Source organism: Cydia pomonella, chromosome 22 (assembly GCF_033807575.1).
Source record: "Cydia pomonella isolate Wapato2018A chromosome 22, ilCydPomo1, whole genome shotgun sequence".
Lineage (NCBI taxonomy): Eukaryota > Metazoa > Arthropoda > Insecta > Lepidoptera > Tortricidae > Cydia > Cydia pomonella.
In genome coordinates this window covers 9,437,042-9,458,383 of record NC_084724.1, presented here as the reverse complement: position 1 = coordinate 9,458,383, position 21,342 = coordinate 9,437,042, and the positions used below count along the sequence as shown (strand labels likewise).

At 41.9% G+C, this 21,342-nt stretch overlaps 2 protein-coding genes across 3 annotated transcripts in view; one reads left to right on the top strand and one right to left on the bottom strand.

Moving 5' to 3' along the window:
• The window catches only part of LOC133530442 (putative divalent cation/proton antiporter TMEM165), a 46,546-nt gene extending 41,256 nt beyond the window's left edge, over positions 1-5,290 (top strand). For both annotated transcript variants that reach the window (XM_061868354.1, XM_061868353.1), the window contains 2 exons: positions 327-519; positions 1,603-5,290. In XM_061868354.1, the coding sequence (XP_061724338.1) occupies positions 327-519; positions 1,603-1,670 (261 nt within the window). In that variant the 3' untranslated portion in view covers positions 1,671-5,290. The remainder of the gene's footprint in view (positions 1-326; positions 520-1,602) is intronic.
• Positions 5,291-6,722: 1,432 nt separating this feature from the next.
• Positions 6,723-21,342, bottom strand: part of LOC133530475 (uncharacterized) — a 31,237-nt gene continuing 16,617 nt past the window's right edge. Inside the window, exons 8-9 of the mRNA XM_061868396.1 lie at positions 14,049-14,182; positions 6,723-8,460 (exon numbers count right to left, since the gene is read on the bottom strand). Of these exons, the coding sequence (XP_061724380.1) occupies positions 8,321-8,460; positions 14,049-14,182 (274 nt within the window). The 3' untranslated portion in view covers positions 6,723-8,320. The remainder of the gene's footprint in view (positions 8,461-14,048; positions 14,183-21,342) is intronic.

Here is a 21,342-nt window from a genome sequence, read left to right as displayed (position 1 = left end):
CGCGAGCGACGTGTATACGGCGTATTAGAGTAACGAAGATGATAGTATTTCAAATGGTAAAATATAAATTTAACCCTTGGAATGCCAAGAATATCTAAAAGCGTCCTTACTATTCGTGCCCACAGCGCCAAGGACACCTATAGATGTTATGACGGACGCTGACAAAGTAACCTTTACACTTTCGACTAAGATTTATATTAGCTCCCTCCCGCCCGGGAGCTTGGCTTTTGAGTTATGTTTGTGTTTATGATACAAAGCGTTAAGTGATTGATTTTCTGCTTAATATATAAATAACTGTATCCACTAATCGATATTTTTGTTTAAAGGTGCTCCTCCAAGCCGCAACCCTCACGTTCCTCGCCGAGTGGGGCGACCGGTCGCAGCTGGCGACGGTGGTGCTGGCCACGCGCGAGAACGCGGTCGGCGTCGTCGTCGGCGGCTCGCTGGGGCACGCGCTCTGCACCGGCCTGGCGGTCATAGGCGGCCGGATGGTAGCACAGAAGATTAGCGTTAGAACTGGTGAGTGAATTGATCGCTAGATGTCGCTGTTCCGTGCGCTGCATCGCGCTAACGAAGCAACTCATGCTAAAGACATAGGGATGTTCTTCGGTGGCTCACGCACTTTGCACCGGGATGGCGGTCATAGGAGGCCGGATGGTGGCGCAGAAGATATCTGTTAGGACTGGTGAGTGAATTGTCGCTGTTCAGTATGCTGCATCGCGCTATAACGTGGGATGCATATAGGTATTGTGTGAAACAACACGTACTAAGACTGAGAATAGCGATGGTTGTCGGTGGCTCGGTAGGACGTGCATTTTTTACCGGATTGGCGGTCATAGGGGGAGATCGGCTTATAATAAATAATTAACGTTAGGACTGGTGAATGAATTGTCCGCTAGATATCGCTGTTAATTGCGCTATTGAAGATTACAGTTTCGACGTGGATTGTATATAGACTGAGAATGTACTGCATTTCGAATTATTTTCTTGCTATAGTGCGGCTACTTAAATAAATAAATAAATATTATAGGACATTATTACACAAATTGACTAAGTCCCACAGTAAGCTCAATAAGGCTTGTGTTGAGGGTACTTAGACAACGATATATATAATATATAAATATTAATAAATACTTAAATACATAGAAAACACCCATGACTCAGGAACAAATATCCATGCTCATCACACGAATAAATGCCCTTACCAGGATTTGAACCCGGGACCATCAGCTTCGTAGGCAGGGTCACTACCCACTAGGCCAAACCGGTCGTCAACTACTTAAGTTATAATTATACCATTCTTGGCTCAGTTATACCAAACATAATATCGCCATCTACTAGAACATAGGCCAAAGGTATTGCGGGAACTTTTCGAGCGATGGCGCCATATCTTTGGCCGATACTCTAGTAGATGGCGCCACTTTTTGATATACAAATTTAACAAAGCAGTTAATGATCAAAGTCAAATGGCGTTCTAAAAGTTTTAATCATGTGACGAAAGATGGCAGTAACTTTACTGTGCTTCAAAGTTTGACAATCCACAACCCCCCCTCCCCCAGTTAATATTTTAGAAGTAACCTAACTTATTGTTTTTGTTTGCAGTGACAATAATCGGTGGTCTCGTGTTCCTGTTCTTCGCCGTGAGCGCGCTGTTCATCGGCCCCGACTAATATAGACAATATGTACCGTGTAAGTGACATGTAATGTATGTTGTATAGTTCCTTTGTGCACTTAAATATACGGTCCGAGAACGCTAGTTCGATCTTATATAATTGTTGAGAGATCGAATCTAATGTACAGTGCAGTTCATAAATATTTATACATTTGTGTCGTCAAGCGAAAGGTACATTGTCGCTTGCCAAAAGAACGCTCTGACAGGTTCTTCGTATACAGGTATTTCGTTCGTTTGGTAAGCGACAGTGGTACCTTTTCACCGAAAAGTCACATTTTTTCCTTTGCTAATGCTGCTATGGATTACGGTGAAAAAATGTATACATATTTATGGACTCTAAAAGACGTTACTAAAAGAATTTTTGGAATGTCGAAGAGAGTGTAGAGAAATTCATGCTTCGAATTTGACAGCTGTCATAGACAGCGCTGTACGACCCCGTTTGACTACCTATTAGAGAAATAAGTAAGCATAGTGTGCTCACTCCGTACACGACGTCGCGACATCTATTGTCAAGTGTACTAATAAATCCGCTACTCGACGCTAGATGTCGACTACGAAAATAATAAGTGTTTTGGTAAGAAATCTGATGTATGGAGTGAGCTCTCTATGCTACCGACTTACCACAATAGTACATTTCGTTGCTAGTGCGGAAAGTATGGCATTACTCCACGAGTACCGAGATATAAATAGAGTAGCACTTTTTGAGCAACTGTATGAAAAAGTATGTTTTGTGGCGTGGCACAGTATCTACTTCAGCTGTCAAAGTAAGGGAACAATTTTCTCACTTATATCATCAGTATCCTCTGCTCTTCATCAATAATATCGACCCATATTGGCTTTCCATTATCAGAGAAAGGTGCTTTCATGTGCTCGAGGAACCTTTTCATCAGATAATTTTCCTTTAGCTGCATGTGCAAGGACAGTTTCCTTCAGTGAAGGATTCTTATTGACATGGAGCATACGGACCCTTCTCTGTTGGAAAGCCACATACCTGTCGATAGGGGCTAATTTGAATGCCTCGAAGTCTAAGAGGGATTCTTTATCACGACTATTCTGAGAATTTACGTGCATACTGACCAAAGAGAATTTGAAATAGAGCTGGATTGTCAAAGAAAACTTTCTAACCACAGAAAATTTACTGCCATCTTTCGATACATGATTAAAACTTTTAGAATGCCATTTGACTTTGGTACTTATTTTTTCTATGTGTTAAATTTGTTAAATATCAAAAAGTGGTGCCATCTTAAAGATCAAAGGCCAAAGGTGCGGCGGCATCGTTTCGAGCGATGGCGCCACAACCTTTAGCCGACGCCCGGTAAGATGGCGCCACTTTTGGATATGTAACAAATTTAACACATATCGGTGAAAAAATAAGGACTTGACGGCTCTCTAAAAGTTTTAATCATGTGTCGAGAGATGGCAGTAAATTTACTGTGGCTACAAAATTATCTTTGTAAATCTACCTCTATTTCAAATTATCTTTAATACTGATAAACTATAGAATGAGAATTGTTGTGTCAAATTCAAAAATGTACTTATTTTTTCGTCGTGCACATGTAAAATTGCTGTAACTATCAATAATAATTAATAATAATTTTATTGTCCTGTCAGTCCTACAGTGTCAAATTCTTTTACGTGATGAATACCATTTAAGCCAAATCTCATAGAACAAAACTAGAGACAGGTAAAACCTATGCAGGCGCTATCTATCAGTACCTTTATGGCCGTTGCCAGTGATATGCGATTTGTAATCCTGGACAGAATGAAAATCACGAATACCTACATAATACTATGAGTATGATACAATTGTAAAAATCCCTACGTTTCATGAAGGTATAACTTATAATGTTACAGGCATATTCGCCAACACACACCTACTGAATATGTCACTGTCAAACAGATGCTAGTATAAGTCTACAGTTGCAATTGTGTTGCCACTTGTAAAATTGTAACTTAGAGCTTTAAAAAATCGGGCCAAATAAGCCCACTCCACACGGGACAATTTTTCGCCAATCTGATTAAATTGTCCGATCAAATCAGGCCGTGCGGACGCAAACGCCAATTTCATTCGCCGATTCCACTTTACTCGATTGTAAGATGACTGATAAAATGGTGGTGCGGATGCAATTTCTGAGGCTAGTATGTGCATTTGGGGGATCATTTTTAATTTAGAGCACTTTAATGTCACCATAAATCTAAAATTGTGTACATGTGAGGTTGGTGCTAATCAGTGGATTTGATCAACCCGTCTGAAAGAAAGAAATATGTAAATTGTTACGGGCACGCAACGCAAGGAATGTGGCAGTAGACATGTACCTAATTCCGTACATCGCACTCGGGGTGTTCTGGTGTCTTTCTGCCTACAGTTTTAGCAAAAAAACCTGTTTTAAATGCTCGTTATTCGGTCCTCAACTATTTATATTACTTGATAAATCTAGCAATGTTTCGTAAAGATAGTCTGTGATATACCTAATCTTATTTCGTTAATAACATGTCTGAATGTCGTAGAGTAGATATCTCGACCATTACTTCGCGTTTAAATTACTCGAGTGATATCTATAGATATCTGTATGGCGTTCTACAGGATGTTCCAGAATTAGTAAAGATCAATATAACGTAAATGTCCCAGTGACGGACACTGTCCGAATAATTGCTACATCGAAACCTAATTCTATGCAATGTAGATGACAGACTGTATAGAATTAGGCTGACTAATACCCAACAGGCTGACATCTAGTGTTGGTAGGAACATGAGTCTTTTGAGTCTGAAATTGAAAGAACACGACTCGTTTTTAAGAGACTGTGCTTAAAAACCTTCCGAGTCTTTTAAGCCTAGAGGCGAGTCCTTCGAGTCCTTTTTAAGAGCCACTCAAATGGACTCGAGTCTCCGAATAAAGACTCCGTCAACAATTTTATACGTTATACCTAAATAACTGTAAATAAATTAGGGGTTTTTGTATGATTTGTGTACCTAATCCACGAATATTACTTAAAGACAATGCATTTCGACATTTTGCAAACAAAAAATTGAGTTTTCTCTGAAAAGGACTAAAGTCTCTACAAGACTCGGGCCTTTAACAAGTTGAAAAGAACTGGAGTTTAGACTTAATTATGTGAGTCTGAAAAACTGAGTCGAGTTTCAAATTAGACGACTCATAGGACTCGAGTCTTAACCAACACTACTGACTTCTACCTTATTAATCAAATATTCGTTATAAGTCTAAAAAATGCAGGTCAACATTTATTTATAATATTTTTCGCACCAAGATTTCTCAATTTTTAAAACAGCAAAATCTACACATATTTTTCTCAAATGTATCTTGTTTAAAAAACCTTACTCGAGTTCGAGACTAAAATTTGGGAGGATCAAACTTCTTAGAAACGAATGCCAGTAAATTTATGAACATTGTATAGTTATCTGCAAAGGACTGTAACTTATCTTTGAAAGATATTTTACTAGCTGTAATGTATGTATGTAAACTATTGTTAATACCGATTAAGTTTATTTTTTATAAGTACAAAAGTGAACGCCGTATCATGTTTGATGCTTTTGTTAAGTGTTGAATTATTTAAAGTATTATTTTTTATGTAAAATTGAAATAAAAATAGATGTATATATGTACTTTGTTTCATTATCATCATACCCTCCTAAGGCAAAGCCATGCAAATGAAAAATCCAAAATTGTCACTGAGATTTGAACCTATAGTATAGGAAATAGAGTTGATTTAGCTTTGGAAACGGAAACAAAGAAAGCAAAATCAACTCTGTTCCAATTGAATATGATTTAATTATCATCGAACTGAATAAGTGCTATATGTAGGACCTTGGGCCTTAGGAGGATAGACAGACAGATTCCCATCATAGATCGACAGACGGTGTACGTAAAGGGATATTCCAAACAAGGTGATGGCATCAGTAAATGGACAAATAACCCAATGATGGATATAATCAAAGAGAATTTGAAATAGAGGTGGATTGTCGAAGTAAACTTTGTAGCCACAATAAATTTACTGCCATCTTTAGACACAAATTTAAAACTTAGAACGCATTTTGACTGTGTTCCTTATTTCACTGACATGTGTTAAATTTGTTAAATATCAAAAAGTAACTAACTAACTAACTGCTTTGGCTCAGCGATCCAAAAAGAATCTTGGCCTCCGAAACGAGAGAACGCCACCTGTCCCGATCCAGCGCGGTTTCCTGCCATGAATTGGCATTCAGCCGACGCAGGTCCGCCTCCACGATATCACACCAGCGGTACCTGGGTAAATATCAAAAAGTAGCGCCATCTATGTAATAGACCAAAGGCATGGCGGCATCGTTTCGAGCCGTAAGATGACGCCAATTTTTGATATTTAACAAATTTATATAGAAGAAAATATATTATAGAATAAAGATCAAAGTCAAATGACGTTCTAAAAGTTTTCATGTGTCGAAAGATGGCAGTAAATTTACGTGACTACAAAGTTATCTTTGACAATCCACCTCAATTATAAATTCTCTCTGGTTTAACCTTTTAAAATGCATAATATAAATGAATATGTATGTATAAATTGAATATTTTTTGGTTATACATTTAATATTGAGTATCATTGGTCCCTGTCAGCATAACGCCAAATACTGTAGCACGGTCGCGTTTTTATCGCCTGTCACCATTCCTGTCATGTTCTAACAAGTATGTAGGTGCGAAAGTGACAGACATAGTGACAAGTGATAAAAATGTAACCATGCTGCCACCGCTGGTCCCTAGTTACGAATAAAACAATTACAAAAATGACAGAATTGTATTCTGCGGTGGCAGCATGGTTGCATTTTCACTATGTCTTTTGTCACTATGCCTGTCACTTTCGCACTTACATACCTGTTAGAACGTGACAGGCATGGTGACAGGCGATAAAAATGCGACCGTGCTTAGCCCGCTGGTTTCAAAATAATGTAAAGTTTATCAATGATTGACATAGGTACAGGCAAGATAATACTAAAATTAGTTTATTTTATTTTTAACAAAACAAAATACAAACTTAATATATAATACACTTAGATAACTAATATTAATATCACAATAATAATAATTTCGCACAATTATCTAATCAACATTTATTTCGTAGTCAACGTAAAATGATAAAATGATGTGTCAAATGATTGATTGTAATTTAAACGGTTTTTTATCGTAAATTATTACCACGTCTTCAGATAAAGGGATTACCTAAAATCCTTTAAGAATGTGAAATTAAGTGCTGACTTGCAAATAACTATTTGATGGGTAAACGACAAAATATTAACAATGAATTTTATTCAGTGGGTATTTTATTAAAATTATGTAATAAATTAAAACTTGATGTATCTTAAAATAGCCTACTTATCCTCGCTTTAATGCGCCGCCTCGGCCGAGGCACGTCTACACTGGCCGGTTTGTGCGTGAGGACATTGCCTCGCGCGTATGCTCGCTCTGTGTGGACCCGCCTATTTAGATATCGTGGCCTTATATGTATAAGTATTGTAGGTACACGGTACACTGAACTAATGATGATGAAAAATTACATTTAGGACACAAATACACAACCCAAAGACCTTATTTATAGAGCGCCTAGACGTCCCTTTCCAGCTTCATTGGGATAAGCTGCACAGGGCGTCTGACTAATTTATTAGTTTTTTTTTGTTATTAGTTATATGTCATTCGTTTTAATATCTAATTTTATGTGTGCAAGTGTTATTTATTGTATATTTAATGTTTTTTTTTTTTAATTTATATTTTGTCTTTCTAATTTTGTTAAAATTGTAAATTAATGATTGTGTAATTATGGATCGCATGTATCTGAAATAAAAGAATTTATTATAATTATAGGTCAAGAATAATTTGACGACTATTGAACTCGGAGTGAAAATGCAATGGCAGGTGTAGTGTATAGACGTCTCGAGCGCATACGTCATAGTGACGTCACTGACAGTTACAGTCAGTCGATGTTAGACCGGCGAGCGGAGCGGTCGTACCGCGTGATGTTTGTGTTGGCGAACCGTTGGATTATATCGTATGATTTGCTGAGGTAAATACAGTACTTACAGTAGGTATTAAGTATCATTCGAACTATTGTAATCGAAATTGTATGAATCATTCCTTTTATTAAGCCATGCTTTTGATGTGAAAACTTCTTTAGCGGCGCTGTGCACTTTTTGTGATGGGGAAAAAATGTTAAACTCGCGACAGGTCACGTGACCGACAGATTCGTCAGATTGAAAGTTCGTAAGAAAAGACACGTAACCTGATCGAAAAACTGTTACGTCATTAAAGCCAGTAGACCGCCTCGCGATAGAAAGAGATGGGGATACTTCCTCTCCTACGCCGCGCCGGGTACAACGGGTTGTACTCCGGGAGTGCCGGCAGAAGTGAAAACTTGAATATTATATTTTATCACATAAATGATAGTACTTTTATACTGATAATTAAAACAACTCGTGCAAAATGATTCCCTAACCATTCCAAAATATCAAAAATGCACAACGTTAATATTCTAGTTTTCACTTCTGCCGGCACTCCCGGAGTGCAACCCGTTGTTTTTTCGCTTTAAATCTCTATACACGTATGATCCTAACTTTAACTTATGGCACAAATGGAGTATTTTGTCGTATTCGTGGTAAAATTGATGAAGTTATGTAAGGTAGACGGCGATGTAGTCGTCAGCGGCGTCCATAATGGCCTGTGTTAATATGGAGTCGCCAGTCCGGGACGCGTGCGACGGCAGGAATAACACCATCTGACTGCTGCGGGCCCAGGAGTGATTCAACGTACCTGCAATAGCATAGGTTGGGTTAGGGATCTCCAAATTATTTGTCTTTAACTTGGCCCGCGAAAACAGTGACCTTAGGGTTAAGAAGTTTAGAGATACCGAGAGTACCGGCAAAGAAATTGAAATAGAGGTGGATTGTCGAAGAGAATTTTAGAGTAGAGAGCGTTTATTCTTGGCCAAATAAAAGAAAACAATAAGTAACATAACATAACATATAAGCCACGAAATGGTCCCGGACTCAGCATGGTGCTAGCCTGGCTGGGCTAGCGCTGGTCTTCCGTCGGGGCCATGACCGCGTGCAGCACGAAGCGTAACACTATATTTCAAATAAATATTTAAAAAATGACACGTCATTAGACACATTACAAATAAATTGCAAAGTAAAGAAGTAACTTGTAGCCACAGTAAATTTACTGCGATCAGATTAAAACTTTTAGAACGCCATTTAACTTTGATCCTTATTCTTTCACTGACGTGTTAAATTTGTTAAATATCAAAAAGTGGCGCCATCGGGCATCGGCTAAAGATTGTGGCGCCATCGCTCGAAAAGATGACGTCATACCTTTGGCCTTTGATCTATTAGATGGCGATTAGTTTTTGACCATCGACAATCCACCTCTATTTCAAATTCTCTTTGGTACCGGTAACACAGTCAAATTATACAAATTTCGATCATCATTGTTATGATGCGCTCGCGCACTATTTATCATGGAATCGTGACCGCCTGTGTCAGTTGCGTTCACGTCTACGATTTAGATACTTTGTATTATCAACAAGAATTCAAGCCCAGTTATGAATCTTGGACCGGGTAAAACGTAGGCGATTTCCCGAATGTTCTTTCCCGGCAGGTACAGTCAACCAATTTGATTCCTAGGCCACTATAGAACCATGCCATAATGACTTCTACGACAGTGCTTATTGAGTGATGCGTGTCAAGTATCTAGTAGTTAAAGCGACAAGGTTTTATAGTGGCCTAGGATTCAAATTGGTTGACTGTACATTGGCCAATCGCCAATCAAATTAGATCCAAAAACCGGCCAAGAGCATGTTGGGCCATGCTCAGTGTAGGGTTCCGTAGTTACCCGTCCGTCAAAAAAGTGAAAAACTCAGTTATGAGAAATCCAAGTTTAGATTTTTTTTGTTGTTGTATACTAGCTCAAATTACATACCAAATTTCAGTTTTCAAGAAGTACCCTAAAAATTTTGATGCATCAGTGAGTGAGTTATAAATCGGAGTTTTTTAGATATCAATAAAAAGTATAAGAGCTATGTAATTTAATCTTTGTAAGTTTTAATAAGATAATAAGTCCACTATTGACATCATATTCCGAGTTTTTTTTTTTATCTGGTATAATACAAACCCAAGTTGGGTTGTGAGGGTTAAAAAGCGGCCAAGTGCGAGTCGGACTCGCCCATAAAGGGTTCCGTACATTTATGACGTATTAAAAAAAAACTACTTACTAGATCTCGTTCAAACCAATTTTCGGTGGAAGTTTGCATGGTAATCTATATCATATATTTTTTTTAGATTTTTCATTCTGTTATTTTAGAAGTTACAGGGGGGGGGACACATTTTTTCACTTTGGAAGCGTCTCTCGCGCAAACTATTCAGTTTAGAAAAAAATGATATTAGAAACCTAAATATCATTTTTGAAGACCTATCCATAGATATCCCACACGTATGGGTTTGAAGATTTTTTTTTTTAATTTTATGACGTGTTAAAAAAAAATACTTACTAGATCTCGTTCAAACCAATTTTCGGTGGTAGTTTGCATGGCAATGTATATCATATATTTTTTTTTAGATTTTTCATTCTGTTATTTTAGAAGTTACGGGGGGGGGGGGGGGGGACACATTTTTCCACTTTGGAAGTGTCTCTCGCGCAAACTATTCAGTTTAGAAAAAACTGATATTAGAAACCTCAATATCATTTTTAAAGACCTATCCATAGATACCCCACACGTATGGGTTTGATGAAAAAAGATTTTTTGAGTTTCAGTTCTAAGTATGGGGAACCCCGAAAATTTATTGTTTTTTTTCTAGTTTTGTGTAAAAATCCTAATGCGGTTCATAGAATACATCTACTTACCAAGTTTAAACAGTATAGCTCTTATAGTTTCGGAAAAAAGTGGCGGTGACATAATCGGACAGACAGACGGACATGACGAATCTATAAGGGTTGAATGTTTTTTGCCATTTGGCTACGGAACCCTAAAAACGACGAAATGCTTTCGAGAAAAGGTAGGTGTGCCCTTCCGCTTCTCTTGAGGGCACGGTGGTGCCCAAATTGAAAAAAGTAGGCTTGAGTCGGTCAGGACCGAAGAACTAAAAGGAATGAAATCCCACCACAGACCGAAAGGAACTAGTTCATCTTAAGCGCTCTTAATCGGTCTCGGTCCTTTAGTTCAGTAGTCGGTATGTCAGCGGGCCTACCGCGAACCACGTTCGACGGGTTGCCTCCCTGTCACACTTACGTACGAATTTACAAGTGCGACAGAGAGGCAACACGTCGAACGTGGTTCGCGGTAGGCCCTCAGTACCAAGTAACAAATCGGTCGGGAGCGAATGATCGGAATGAGTCAAGGTCAAGAAATTCGCTCTCTCACGCTCTCGCTCTGTTTATTTGCGAGCGAGAGCAAGATATAACCTAGTCATACTCATTCAGATCTCGAGATTTGCTCCTGAACTAAAGGACCTAAAAGAGCGAACTAGTTCGTTTGACCGATTGACCGAGATCGGAGCGCTCTTTTTAAAGACCGAGCGGGCACAACTCTAGAAAAAAGTGTAGTCATCCCATCGCTATCTCGAGTTCTCGGACTTGTTTAGCACGCAGACACATTTGGTCCAACCTTTGTGATCGTGCAGATCGTAAATAATCATGTTATTACGTCGCATCTCGGTAGTCATGTTTCTACGTGGACACACCGTTAGCGCGTTTTATCTCGGATGTGGCGCCATCTCTTGACAAGCTCGTGTACTACAAGGAACCTCCTCTCGTTCCTTTAGGAACTACTAAAATAAGTTCTTGGAATTAATACAACAAATTGAATTTACAAACAGGTACTGTAATTAGTAATTACGAAGTTTTTTGTAGCAATAACTATACAATCCTATTAATTATAGAATGAGCTGGTTCATTGATAGTGTTTTATTCGTTGGAAACAAAGAAGAATGCACAATATTATAATGTAAAAAAGAACATAAATCAATAATAAAACAATAGAATTGTAAAAATATAAAAAAGTATAAAAAGTAAACCCTACCCTAAACAATGAAGTATAGTGATACTGGGCACGTACGTGCAGCAGGCGGGCGCGTCGCCCGGCGCCAGTATAGTGACAGTGGGCAGGTGTGCACGTACCGTAGTACCGCAGCGGGTAGTCCCGGGGACTGTGCTGGCGCGCCAGCAGGCAGGCGGGCGCGACGCATGGCGCCAGTATAGTGACAGTGGGCAGGTGTGCACGTACCGTAGTACCGCAGCGGGTAGTCCCGGGGACTGTGCTGGCGCGCCAGCAGGCAGGCGGGCGCGTCGCCCGGCGCCAGTATAGTGACAGTGGGCAGGTGTGCACGTACCGTAGTACCGCAGCGGGTAGTCCCGGGGACTGTGCTGGCGCGCCAGCAGGCAGGCGGGCGCGACGCCCGGCGCCAGTATAGTGACAGTGGGCAGGTGTGCACGTACCGTAGTACCGCAGCGGGTAGTCCCGGGGACTGTGCTGGCGCGCCAGCAGGCAGGCGGGCGCGTCGCCCGGCGCCAGTATAGTGACAGTGGGCAGGTGTGGACGTACCGTAGTACCGCAGCGGGTAGTCCCGGGGACTGTGCTGGCGCGCCAGCAGGCAGGCGGGCGCGTCGCCCGGCGCCAGTATAGTGACAGTGGGCAGGTGTGGACGTACCGTAGTACCGCAGCGGGTAGTCCCGGGGACTGTGCTGGCGCGCCAGCAGGCAGACGGGCGCGTCGCCCGGCGCCAGTATAGTGACAGTGGGCAGGTGTGCACGTACCGTAGTACCGCAGCGGGTAGTCCCGGGGACTGTGCTGGCGCGCCAGCAGGCAGGCGGGCGCGTCGCCCGGCGCCACTATAGTGACAGTGGGCAGGTGTGGACGTACCGTAGTACCGCAGCGGGTAGTCCCGGGGACTGTGCTGGCGCGCCAGCAGGCAGGCGGGCGCGTCGCCCGGCGCCAGTATAGTGACAGTGGGCAGGTGTGGACGTACCGTAGTACCGCAGCGGGTAGTCCCGGGGACTGTGCTGGCGCGCCAGCAGGCAGGCGGGCGCGTCGCCCGGCGCCAGTATAGTGACAGTGGGCAGGTGTGCACGTACCGTAGTACCGCAGCGGGTAGTCCCGGGGACTGTGCTGGCGCGCCAGCAGGCAGGCGGGCGCGACGCCCGGCGCCAGTATAGTGACAGTGGGCAGGTGTGCACGTACCGTAGTACCGCAGCGGGTAGTCCCGGGGACTGTGCTGGCGCGCCAGCAGGCAGGCGGGCGCGTCGCCCGGCGCCAGTATAGTGACAGTGGGCAGGTGTGCACGTACCGTAGTACCGCAGCGGGTAGTCCCGGGGACTGTGCTGGCGCGCCAGCAGGCAGGCGGGCGCGTCGCCCGGCGCCAGTATAGTGACAGTGGGCAGGTGTGCACGTACCGTAGTACCGCAGCGGGTAGTCCCGGGGACTGTGCTGGCGCGCCAGCAGGCAGGCGGGCGCGTCGCCCCGGCGCCAGTATAGTGACAGTGGGCAGGTGTGCACGTACCGTAGTACCGCAGCGGGTAGTCCCGGGGACTGTGCTGGCGCGCCAGCAGGCAGGCGGGCGCGTCGCCCGGCGCCAGTATAGTGACAGTGGGCAGGTGTGCACGTACCGTAGTACCGCAGCGGGTAGTCCCGGGGACTGTGCTGGCGCGCCAGCAGGCAGGCGGGCGCGTCGCCCGGCGCCAGTATAGTGACAGTGGGCAGGTGTGGGACGGACCGTAGTACCGCAGCGGGTAGTCCCGGGGACTGTGCTGGCGCGCCAGCAGGCAGGCGGGCGCGTCGCCCGGCGCCAGTATAGTGACAGTGGGCAGGTGTGCACGTACCGTAGTACCGCAGCGGGTAGTCCCGGGGACTGTGCTGGCGCGCCAGCAGGCAGGCGGGCGCGTCGCCCGGCGCCAGTATAGTGACAGTGGGCAGGTGTGCACGTACCGTAGTACCGCAGCGGGTAGTCCCGGGGACTGTGCTGGCGCGCCAGCAGGCAGGCGGGCGCGTCGCCCGGCGCCAGTATAGTGACAGTGGGCAGGTGTGCACGTACCGTAGTACCGCAGCGGGTAGTCCCGGGGACTGTGCTGGCGCGCCAGCAGGCAGGCGGGCGCGTCGCCCGGCGCCAGTATAGTGACAGTGGGCAGGTGTGCACGTACCGTAGTACCGCAGCGGGTAGTCCCGGGGACTGTGCTGGCGCGCCAGCAGGCAGGCGGGCGCGTCGCCCGGCGTCAGTATAGTGACAGTGGGCAGGTGTGGACGTACCGTAGTACCGCAGCGGGTAGTCCCGGGGACTGTGCTGGCGCGCCAGCAGGCAGGCGGGCGCGTCGCCCGGCGTCAGTATAGTGACAGTGGGCAGGTGTGGACGTACCGTAGTACCGCAGCGGGTAGTCCCGGGGACTGTGCTGGCGCGCCAGCAGGCAGGCGGGCGCGTCGCCCGGCGCCAGCACGCGCGCCGGCCACCACGCGCAGGCGCCGAGCTTGTGCCACACCACGTCGTCGTACCTGACAATATACGGAAACTATTTAGGGTTTTCATTATTTAGGGTTTTAGGGAAGTGGGACGTCGAATTAGGGAGGGTCTGACGCCCGCGCGGGTTCGTATCTGGTGGAAAGGTTGTCTATCACCATTCAAGGTGGCAACGCGGCTAGTGTTATGGGGTACCTTTGCGCCGGGGACAACTCGGGGGTCTTCTTGACTAGGCTTAAGTTAGTATTTTTTATGTAATTTTTTTTTGTACTGACCATAATAAACAGTTTTAATTTAGGGTTTTTTCATCACAATTGGTCGTAAGCGGTGTTATTGTATGTTGTATGCCAGCATAATGAGATGGAATGAGCTATATTATGCCCACGGGCGTAATAGTTTTTTTTTTTTCATTACGCCCATAGGCATATTGGGCATAACGTTTTTTGCGTTGTAAAATACATAATTGTTTTTTTTTCTTTCTGCCCTATTAGCCCCCCCCCCCCCCATATTTATTGTTTTTTTTTCTATTTTTGTGTGAAAATCTTGATGCGGTTCACAGAATACATCTACTTACCAACAGTATAGTTCTTATAGTTTCGGAAAAAAGTGGCTGTGACATACGGACGGACGGAAAGACAGACAGACAGACAAACAGACATAAAGATTGTTCGTGAAAACGATAGTAATAATATAAAAAAGGGAACGATACCTTATTATTTCCAAAGAATGACATTGAATGCTTCTAGAGACTTTTTTCGTTGATAAACAAATATGCATACCACAAATTGCAGTACATAAGCAGTCAACTGTGCATCCGCCGAAACAAATGAACGATTTTGAGATTCTCAGTGCCATTAATAAAAATAAAGTCACTGTGTTTCACCAGAACATACAGGGCCTTAATAATAAACTGGATCTAATTGAAGCATGTATCAATGAATTTAATGACCAAGGTCAAACTTTAGACGTTCTATGTTTTTCAGAAACTTTCGTTAAAAGAGGAAGTGAGCGAAACACATTCCTCAAAGGTTATAAATTAGCTTCATCCTTTTCCAGAGCAGATAAAAAACGTGGTGGTGTATGTATCCTAACCAGGAAGCAGATAGACTCTAAACCTATCCTTCTATGTAAAGAATTGTCCCAGGAGAAAATGTTTGAATGCTGCGGGATTGAAATACCTAGCTTGAAAACGGTAGTCATTTGCGTTTACCGTTGTTCAGCCTCTTTGAAGTTATATGTCAAATGTACTCTTTGGTTTATTTGATGAAATATAAAACGTCAGTCAATAAAGTCATGTTGTAATAAAAATACGTTTTCCTTACTAAAATTCAATAATTCACAATAATAGAGTAAACATGGTCCAAAACCGAACCGGATAGTTAAAATAAACAGAATAGTAAAGTTGTGTAAAAAGAGTGCACGTTACATTTACGTACTTTAGATAAAATTTTCGAAATTCATATTGAATATGTCAACAGCCGAGAAACTTATAAGTCTTATAACACTTCAACAAGACAGCTTAGAAACAACAGAAAAGGCCCACGTTAATTTCAAAAAGTCGCCAAAGGAAAGAATTACTGTAGGATACGTACAAGGGCGGCTAGAAACATTGGAAAATAACTACAAGGAATTCAAATCCATCCATCAAAAGTTGATAACCGCCGTTTCAAAGGAAGATAAATGCAAATTATCCTATTTTACGGAAGATCTATACGACACGTTTGAAGAACGTTATTATATATATAAGGGTGAATTAAAGACAGTTTTGCTGAAGTTTAATGCCGAAACAAGAGACAGCCAAATTACAGAAAATAGTTCAGGCAATCAAGCGTCAAGCAGTGATATAAAATTACCCCGTATTACTATTCCGACTTTCAGCGGTGAGTACACGGAGTGGCAATCCTTCCACGATTTGTTTAACACCTTAATTCATAAAAATAACTCGCTAGATGATGTGCAACGCATGCACTACCTCAAAGTTAACCTGAAAGGTGACGCGGAATACCTATTAAGACAATTTTCAATTACCGCCGAAAATTACAAACAAGCATGGACTATTTTGAAGAAAAGGTACGATAATAAAAGGTACATCGCAAATTGCCATTTTAAAAGGTTTTTTGGCCAGAAGACAATTGTCAAAGAATCAGCCACCGCTTTGAAACAACTGCTCGACACGTCTGTCGAATGTCTGAACTCTCTCAAAAATCTCGGTTTACCCATATCTCAATGGGATGCCATTGTAATTTACATCATTGTTTCAAAATTGGATACTGATAGCCATAAATATTGGGAAGAGTTAATAAATGGAGAAGATTCATCAGTATTTCCAACTTTCGAAAGATTGAAGTCTTTCCTAGAAACTCGGTTCAGAACTTTAGAAATGGTAGAACCAGATAATAAGAGTTGGAAACCAGCCGCCTCAAGGACGTTCCATGTCACAGCCAATGATGCTTGTTTAGAGATACAATGTGCATTTTGTAAAGAAGATCACTACATTTTCAACTGTAAACAATTCGCGAAGCAACCATTAGATGACAGATACAACTTTGTTCGAGAAAACAATCTCTGCTTTAACTGCCTCATACCCAATCATGCAGTGTGGCGATGTAGACAGAAGTCATCGTGCCAAGTGTGCAAGAGACGTCACCATTCATTACTGCATCGAGATTCAAAACCGGCTGAAGAAATGCAAGAAAACAATAAAGTTGACATGACCTTAGATGACTCAAAGGTAGTTGCGCACGTTAGACCAAATGAAGAAGCAACTGAGAAAAACATTATGTTAGCTACAGCGTTAGTAGATGTAGCATCGAAGTGTGGACCGTCGCAAGTGTGTCGAGCGTTCATTGACCCGGGATCTGAAATATCCTTCGTCACAGCTCGAGTTGTCGAGATGTTAAACTTGAAGAAAACGACAATTAGCGGAGTAGTCTCAGGAATTGAAGAAGGTAACGTGTGCATAAAAAATAAGGTGGAACTACAAATCTCGTCGAGGTATGAGCCCGATTTCGTCGTCAAGGTAAATGCATATGTACTAAAATCTATTACTCGTAGCTTACCAGCTAGGGAAGTAAATTGTAAACCGTGGCCTCAACTTGATGATGCAAAGTTAAAGTTAGCTGACCCCACCTTTAATATTCCGGGTAGAGTTGATATTCTTCTCGGTGCAGAGGTCTATGGCAAAATTCTTGAATCTGGGCTAATGAAGGGACCGGGCTATTTAGTAGCACAATATACACGCTTAGGTTGGATTGTGACAGGGGACACTAATACAACTTCTTCCAGACCTAACAAACACGCGAGCTTTCATGTTCTCCGCCAAGTAGAGGAAGACAACAATCTTTTGAAGAAATTTTGGGAGGTTGAAACAGAAGGTTATACAAACATGAAGGGATGGTCAAAGGAAGAAGAATTATGCGAAGATATTTACAAAACAACTACAAAAAGAGATGACACTGGAAGATATATAGTACACCTACCGTTGAAAGAAAGCGTGGAGGATACTGTGAAGTCATGCGGAGAGACCAAACAGCAAGCAACCTTGAGATTCAAACAGCTGGAAAGGAAGTTTGAGAAAAATGATCATTTGAAGAAGGAATACGCAAAAGTCATACATGAGTACCTGGAATTAGGTCACATGAAGAGAACTGAAGTGGAAGACGATGATGCAGCAGTGTACCTTCCACATCATGCTGTTATCAAGGAGACTAGAGACACTACGAAGGTTCGTGTTGTTTTTGACGCTTCAGCAAAAGGTTCTCATGGCGTCTCATTAAACAACGCTATGATGATAGGGCCCACACTGCAGCCGGGCTTACGAAGTCTAGTAATTCGCTGGAGAGCTCATAGAATATGTGTAATTGGAGACATTGTTAAGATGTATCGACAGGTGTGGATGACGGACAAACACACAGACTTACAGCGGATCGTTTGGAGAGATACACCTTCCGAAAAAATGGAGAGCTACAAATTACTTACTGTTACATTTGGAACTGCTGCTGCACCTTATCTCGCTGTTCGGACACTCAATCAATTGGCCGAGGATGAAGCACACACTTACCCAAGTGCGGCATCGGTAGTAAAAAAACAGTTTCTACATGGACGATTTGATGACCGGACATGAGGATAAGTTTGAAATTAAGAAACTTTGCCAAGAGATTAACTGTCTGTTAAAGGCAGGCGGGTTTGAAATGCAGAAATGGTCAAGTAACTCTGAAGAGCTCCTCGAGTTTCTCCAACAAGGGAGAACATGTGAAGAACCTGAAAACAAAATTGAAATTAAATTAGACAGGGTTATAAAGATATTGGGACTTACGTGGGACAGAAAGAAAGATGTTTTCAAAATTACAGTAAACTTACCACAATCTAGAATCCCGACAACGAAAAGACAGATAATATCAGAAGTCGCAAGTCTCTTCGACCCATTCGGATGGTTAGCTCCTGTAATAATAACAGCTAAGGTGATGATTCAACGACTATGGCTATATAATCTGAGCTGGGATGATGAACTGCCACCTGAAGTTGTCGAGGAGTGGCGAAATTACCGTGAAAAGTTAAACGAACTTCAATCAATACAGATACCACGCTGGATCAAAATAACTTCTCGTAGCAAGAATATTCAACTTCATGGTTTTGCGGATGCATCTTCTGTTGCATATGCAGGTGTAGTCTACCTTCGAGTGATAGATGAAAATGATACTGTACATATTAGTATGCTTGCAGCAAAAACAAAGGTAGCACCTTTGAAACAATTGACTATACCGAGATTAGAGTTATGTGCTGCAGTATTGACAGCGAAACTTCTAAGAGAAATGTCAGATTTGTTACAGGTTTCGATGGACAATATATATGCTTGGACGGATTCAATGGTAGTGTTGTCTTGGCTACAGTCTCAACCAAGTCGATGGCAGTTGTTTGTCGGTAATAGAGTATCAGACATCATCCAACTCATCGACCACGACAAATGGAGACATGTTCCGTCAACAGACAACCCAGCGGATCTCGCTTCAAGGGGTGTAAGTTCAAGAGACATGGCCGACAGTGATATATGGTGGACGGGACCTAAATGGCTTAAATGTGAAAAAATAGATTTTGAAAGAACCAAAATACCATACACTGACCTCGAGATAAAGAAGATATTTCATGTAAGATTAGATGATAATCCAGTTTGGGAAACATTCTCATCTATGTCCAAATTGAAGAGAGTCTTAGCATGGTGTTTTAGATTTCGAAATCATACTGGTAACTCAAATAGAGAAAGGTATTTAACAGCAGCGGAACTCAATAACATCGAAAACAGATGCATCCAATATTATCAATGCCTGGTTTATGACCAAGAAATAGAAGATCTGAAAGAAAACGGTAAAATAAAGAACAAGAGCTCCTTGATTAGTCTTGGACCTTATTTAGACGAAAATAACTTATTAAGAGTTGGAGGGCGGCTTAGTAATGCACAAATATCAGAAGATGAGAAGCACCCTATCATTATTCCTTGCAAACAACACATTACAAGATTATTAGTAAATGAAGCTCACATAAAAACATTACATGGTGACATACAACAGATGATGACATACGTTCGCAGCAAGTACTGGATAATAAGTTTGAAATCAGCTGTCAGACAAGTAACAAGAAATTGCAAAATCTGTATAATAGACAAAGCAAGAACACAACAACAATTAATGGGCCAGCTTCCTGCTTCAAGGGTTACATCTCATCGCGCCTTCTTGAATAGTGGTGTCGACTACGCTGGACCTATACAGTTGAAGACTTCCAAAGGGAGAGGTTATAAGACTACGAAAGGATACATCTGCCTATTCGTTTGTATGTCCACGAGAGCTATTCATTTAGAAGCGGTTACAGATCTTACAGCACAAGGATTTATTGCAGCATTTAGAAGGTTTGTTGCCAGGCGAGGTCATTGTGCTCACCTTTGGAGCGATAACGGTACAAATTTTACAGGAGCGGCCAAAGAATTAAAGGACATGTTTTCCAAAGGTAAAATAAACATAGCGAGTGAAATAGCAGAGCTACTAGCTAACGATGGAACTACCTGGCACTTCATTCCACCAAGAGCACCAAATTTTGGTGGTTTGTGGGAGGCTGGTGTGCGATCAATGAAAAAACACCTCAATAGAGTAAGTAGTAATACAAAAATGACATATGAAGAAATATCGACATTATTGGCTCAAATTGAAGCGTGCTTAAATTCTCGACCTTTGTGTAAAATGGACGAAACATTAGCAACGTTAAGTCCATTAACACCTGGTCATTTTCTAATTGGCGAACCCTTAATCAACGTTCCTGAGATAAACTATGAAGAAAGAAATGTGAATTTGCTTACTAGATGGCAGTTCATACAAAATAGAATGCAAGATTTCTGGCGTAGGTGGAAAGTGGAGTATCTTAACACTTTACAACAACGATATAAGTGGCACGACACTGTGAAGTCTCCCTGTATTGGAGATATTGTTATTGTCAAAGAAGATGACATGCCTCCAACCAAATGGCTATTGGGTAAAATTAAGGAGCTACATCCCGGGGCGGACAATTTAGTCCGAGTTGTTACTCTTCAGTGTAAGGGTGATAATGTCATTAAAAGACCATTATCCAAATTAATTTTATTGCCAAGTAAAATGACATAGAGCGCTATAGGTTCATGGTGGGCGGTTAACTTTGCAATGTCACAGGAAGGTATTTATTGTTTTCGTTTGACAGGCTGATTGAATTATATTTCACTTAAGTTAGGTACTTTATTTGTGTTTGCTGACTAATATTGAACAGTGATATTAGTAAATAATGATATTATAAATGCTGTTATTGTGCATGTAATGTGTGTTACGTTTAATATTTTATTAAATTAGGATTTGTGACAACAGTTGCCATTTTTATGTTAATGTATTTTTTGTTACAGTCAAGCATAGATAGGTAGTATAAAATAAGTATTTTGGTGGGCGGTATGTTCAGCCTCTTTGAAGTTATATGTCAAATGTACTCTTTGGTTTATTTGATGAAATATAAAACGTCAGTCAATAAAGTCATGTTGTAATAAAAATACGTTTTCCTTACTAAAATTCAATAATTCACAATAATAGAGTAAACAACCGTATACCTGGTAACACAGCTAACAAACTTGGAATTTTCTATGATAAGCTAGAAACGTTGTTACTTAAAATATCATCAAAGAAAAACATAA